Raw genomic sequence first — 4,414 nt, forward strand, 5'->3', positions numbered from 1 at the left:
AAACCAGTTCCAAACTCAACCCAGTTTGACCAAAACCTTGTTTTAACTTTGACCCAACCCGAACCGGTTTGAATTCAAAAGTCCAAAACCCAATTTGTGCACTTATACTAACTAAACTAGAGGTGCACAAAGAAACCGGTTCCGGACCTGACCTAACCCTACCACACCCGCAGGTACGGACCAGGCTTTGGGTTTCTCCCAAGAACTGTACCCGGAACCGGAGCCGGCCCAGACCTGGTGGAAACAATTTCACCAATACCCGGTCACAATCCGACCCGAAACCTGAAAAATCCGGAAAACCTGGTTAAATACCCGGAGCTGGTTCCTACCTGACCCGGTTTTGACTTTCTTTGACCATACCCGGAACCGGTTCCTACCCGGTTTGTGCACCTCTACACTCAACTTACTAATCTCATGTGTACTATTGGACTACAATGTTTTGTAGAGGCCCATTGAAAGTTCTTTTAACCCATTTAGCCAACCACAAAAACATTTCCAGAAAAAAGAAAAGAATTGTTGCAGCTATTTCTCAGTGCAATTTAAATTTTGTATAAATAATTACCGTTATAAAATTAAAAAAACACAATATTACAGAACAATCATATATAAGATATAACATAATTAACTTATAAAAGTGAAATACAACTGCACAATAACAACATTCATTATGCCTTCTCTTCAGCAGCATACAATGCCTTGATTTCTTCCACGTCATCATAGCTTCCCAGGAATATAGGAGACCGTTCATGTATCTTCTTTGGGACCAAATCAAGAGCCTACAAAATCAAATATGTTTAAAAATATTTCATTTGGCACGTTAACATAAAATGTAACCCGAATGCTCAAATTACCCGTTCTTTGCCCGTAAACGACTGTCCTCCGGCTTGTTCCATCAAGAATGACATAGGAAAAACTTCATAGAGAACCCTGTTTTAATATGCATTTATGTTAAGACCAATACCTTCTTTTATAAATCATATATCATTTATAGAAAATAAAACTATAAAGGTTGGTTTTAATGTCAGTTTGGTTATGAGATAACTAAAAGAAAATATCTAAAATATTAGATAAATTGTACCTTAGTTTTCCATTCGGGCTTTTCTTATCAGCAGGGTACAAAAACACACCCCCGTAGAGTAAGGTACGATGAACATCAGCAACCATACTGTAACAGATAGTTAGAAAACAGAATTTAAGAAACACTAAATAAAAACAAGACAAAATTGCTGTTCCTTAAAATCTCCAAAAAGACTTGAATAGTTACATGACATCAATGTATGTGGTTAATTTTATGACATTTTTTCGTTAAAATTATGAAAGATGAAATAATAATAAGCAAGTACCTTCCAATGTATCTTAGAGATTTTGCAGGTGAACCATCTGTTGGAAACTTGCATTTTTCCACAAACCTGAAATGCAAAAATAGTTAAAAAATAAATAAATAAATAATCGAAAAGACACCAACGCAAAGGAAATGTAACATGATCAACGTACTTTGCAGTAGGACCATCCCAGTTCTTAGCATTTCCTTCATTAACAGAATAAATCTTTCCTTTCTTCGGGATCTGTATAGGAAAGTGTTCGATACAAAAAGTACACATATATCAATCTGCATATATATACATATATACTATACACTCACATGTATACATATAAACACACATATACATAGTCAAAATAGACCGCTTACCTTAATGTCAGGGTGGGTGAGTATAAACTCCCCTAAAGATGGATCAAGAGTAAATCCATTCACACCGGATCCAGTGCTTAGTACAAGCTGAAAATATTAGTAACAAAATTAATATGAAAAATAAGATTCAAGTCCGCAATAAAATGAGTCCAAAAGCTTCACATAACATCTGTTAAACGAGTCATTTCTCACCGTGCAAGAGCTACCGTACATGCAGTATCCAGCAGCCAGCATATTCTTACCGGGCTGAAGAACATCTTCTAAACGGGCCTCGTCGCTATCTTTTATCATGTAAATCCCAAATATCTAGATGAAAGGAATTCAAAATATATGGAAATGAATTTTATAAGATATATAAACATGAAAAGTAATTTAGTTTAGATGAGTGTCAATTGTCATACGGTTCCAATAGAAACGCCACAGTCAATGTTGGAAGATCCATCCAACGGGTCGAAAACAACACAATACCTATATAATATGCATATAATTAATATCTTGAAATAAATAAAGTTAAAAGAAAAATAATAATAAACGAGATTAAATTTAGTCTCACTTTCCACGCTTGGATGGTTCTACGATTATTGCTTCCTCGTTCTCTTCAGAAACAAGTATGCACTAACAAAGAGGGATTAAAATGGTTAACAAAGAAACAGTAAAAAGTTATTAAAAAAACAGTTAAACGGTTAACAGGCAGACACTCACTGTTCTGCCACTGCTGACCAAGGCCTTCACAAAAACTTCATTTGACAAAACATCCAATTTCTTCTGTTCTTCTCCCTGAAGCAAAAACAGGCACCAATGAATGTTAAATAACTAGTCACAGGCCCACACTACATTAAAACTTAAAAATATGCCGTGGTGACCTGCAACTCATTTGTCATGTTTGACCCATTTGACCCGTTTCCAATTTATCTAAATATTTTGACTTGACCCGTTTGAGATAACACATAACCCAAATCGACCATTAATAAGTATACAGGTCAAAATTTCCACCTCTAAACAAGCGTTCTATTATTAACTTGCCTGCACGTTGGTCTCTCCAGCAAGCCCAATGAGTTTTGCCAATCCTGCCTGCACAAGCAAACTTTAATCTGTTAGAATAATCTGTAGTTGATTATTTATTTTTTCAAATATTAGCATATTTACTTTGGAAATAAAACATACTAGCTTATCATTTTAAGTTTAACTAGATGTTAGTCACTAATCACTAGCAATCGTCTTGAACTGACCATGATATAATTTTGGTCTGAGTTGTAAGCAACAAAGTGACCCGTTGAAGGAGTATCGAGGCCGAAGCCTCTCATATGTGGATACAAACTATGTTTATATGCAGACCCCTTGGAAAATGTGGTCTTTCCTTTCTTTTCTTCGCAATGGGGAGTGGGTCGTGTTTGGTTTTCATTGTGATAGCAATGCTTGACTATGTTGATTTCATAATGTTGACAGTAACCCCTATATTGGGACCATCTAGTCCAACATAGGTTTAGCCCACTCTCCCTTCTAAAGCAATCTCATTTACAAAAGGTCCATTCTATTCACATATTTATGTTTGACGCGTCTATACGGGGTGGCCCCTTCTTTACGAAAAACAAGCGGTCGCTTAGGCTCCCCAAAACTTTCGGGCCCCTTAAAAGAACTTATATGTAACATAAATTATTAGATTTACTTTTTATCCTTCTGACATATAATTTCGAAGTAGTTTAATGGTAAAGCATCACACAGTGATCCTAGAGGCGAGGTTCAAGTATCTTCGTCCACACAGTTTAAGATTTTGTATGTTTTTGACACAAAATATGACAAAATCCAACTTTATGGTACGTGACATATCCAACTCTAAAGTAGCGGAACAAGCCTAAGAAAGAGTTCGATTTTCTTTATGGACCAATGACCCAACTTTAGTTGCGATAAAAAGATTGTTTAGTGTAAGAAATCTAGTTTTCGTTGGAAATCGAAAGTAGTAATTTTTGGAAAGGGCCCACGGATTTTTGTTCAGTTTAGGCCTCAAAATGGTTAAGCCGCACCTAGATACTCCGGCCTGAAGTGGGCCCAACTCCGCCTATGAGGATTTGTATCAAACAAATACTAAAACAGTAAAACCAAAAATCTTGAATCAAAATCAATAAACATTTAACAATTAACGCCACCATATTCGGTTTCTTAATTGTGAAGAAACCTTAATATTGAAATATACAAGAACATAAAAAATAACAATTTAGACAAATGAAGTTAACTCAAAATGAAGTTGAATAAGAATAATAAATTGGTTGTAAATATTAACAAGATGACCTTATTAACAGCAGCACAGACGAACTTGCAGCCGAGAACAATGTGACTAAGCAAAATACTGAAATCACCACGCGACTCGGGATGCTTGGATTGTTCGTTGAGGACGAACCGGGTTATGGTCATCAAGTCCGTACGGAAAGCATCGGCGGCATGATCCATCTTTCTTTCGTTCAAGTAGTTGTGTTTTGACAAGTATTATTTATTAATCCCTTTGTTAAAAGAGTCAGAATAGTAATATTAAAGGAGATCGGATTTCATTGGTAGACAAAATAACGCATATCAAGGGAAGATAATATATGGGATTTTATTATATGTGTGCGTACGTGAATATATATGATATGATCGAGATGAGGTTTATCTGAGTCAGTGGAAGGTCAGGTGACACGTGGCGGAGTACGTCTCTAGGATAACTGATGAATACAAGGCTGGTGGCAGTTT

General features: G+C 35.9%; 1 protein-coding gene across 4 annotated transcripts; it reads right to left on the reverse strand.

Moving 5' to 3' along the window:
- Positions 1-557: 557 nt before the first annotated feature.
- Positions 558-4,143, reverse strand: LOC143546506 (fructose-1,6-bisphosphatase, cytosolic). 4 transcript variants are annotated; one of them, XM_077038165.1, is made up of 12 exons: positions 3,977-4,143; positions 2,710-2,761; positions 2,393-2,463; positions 2,244-2,305; positions 2,092-2,158; positions 1,883-1,996; positions 1,691-1,777; positions 1,495-1,565; positions 1,297-1,409; positions 1,079-1,226; positions 852-927; positions 558-776 (listed from the first exon to the last, which is right to left on the reverse strand). In XM_077038165.1, the coding sequence occupies exons 1-12, from the start codon at positions 4,133-4,135 to the stop codon at positions 666-668; spliced, it is 1,131 nt and encodes a 376-aa protein (XP_076894280.1). In that variant the 5' UTR covers positions 4,136-4,143; the 3' UTR covers positions 558-665. The 4 variants fall into 4 exon arrangements, with proteins under 4 accessions (XP_076894280.1, XP_076894279.1, XP_076894281.1 ...); XM_077038164.1 differs by having other exon boundaries at positions 559-776; positions 2,393-2,467; positions 2,714-2,761; XM_077038166.1 differs by having other exon boundaries at positions 563-776; positions 1,079-1,165; positions 1,344-1,409; positions 2,393-2,467; positions 2,714-2,761.
- Between the last annotated feature and the right edge of the window lie 271 nt (positions 4,144-4,414).

Source organism: Bidens hawaiensis, unplaced genomic scaffold, assembly GCF_021521415.1.
Source record: "Bidens hawaiensis isolate Kalapana, Puna unplaced genomic scaffold, B.hawaiensis_p1.1 tig00014356_1, whole genome shotgun sequence".
Classification (NCBI taxonomy): Eukaryota; Viridiplantae; Streptophyta; class Magnoliopsida; order Asterales; family Asteraceae; genus Bidens; species Bidens hawaiensis.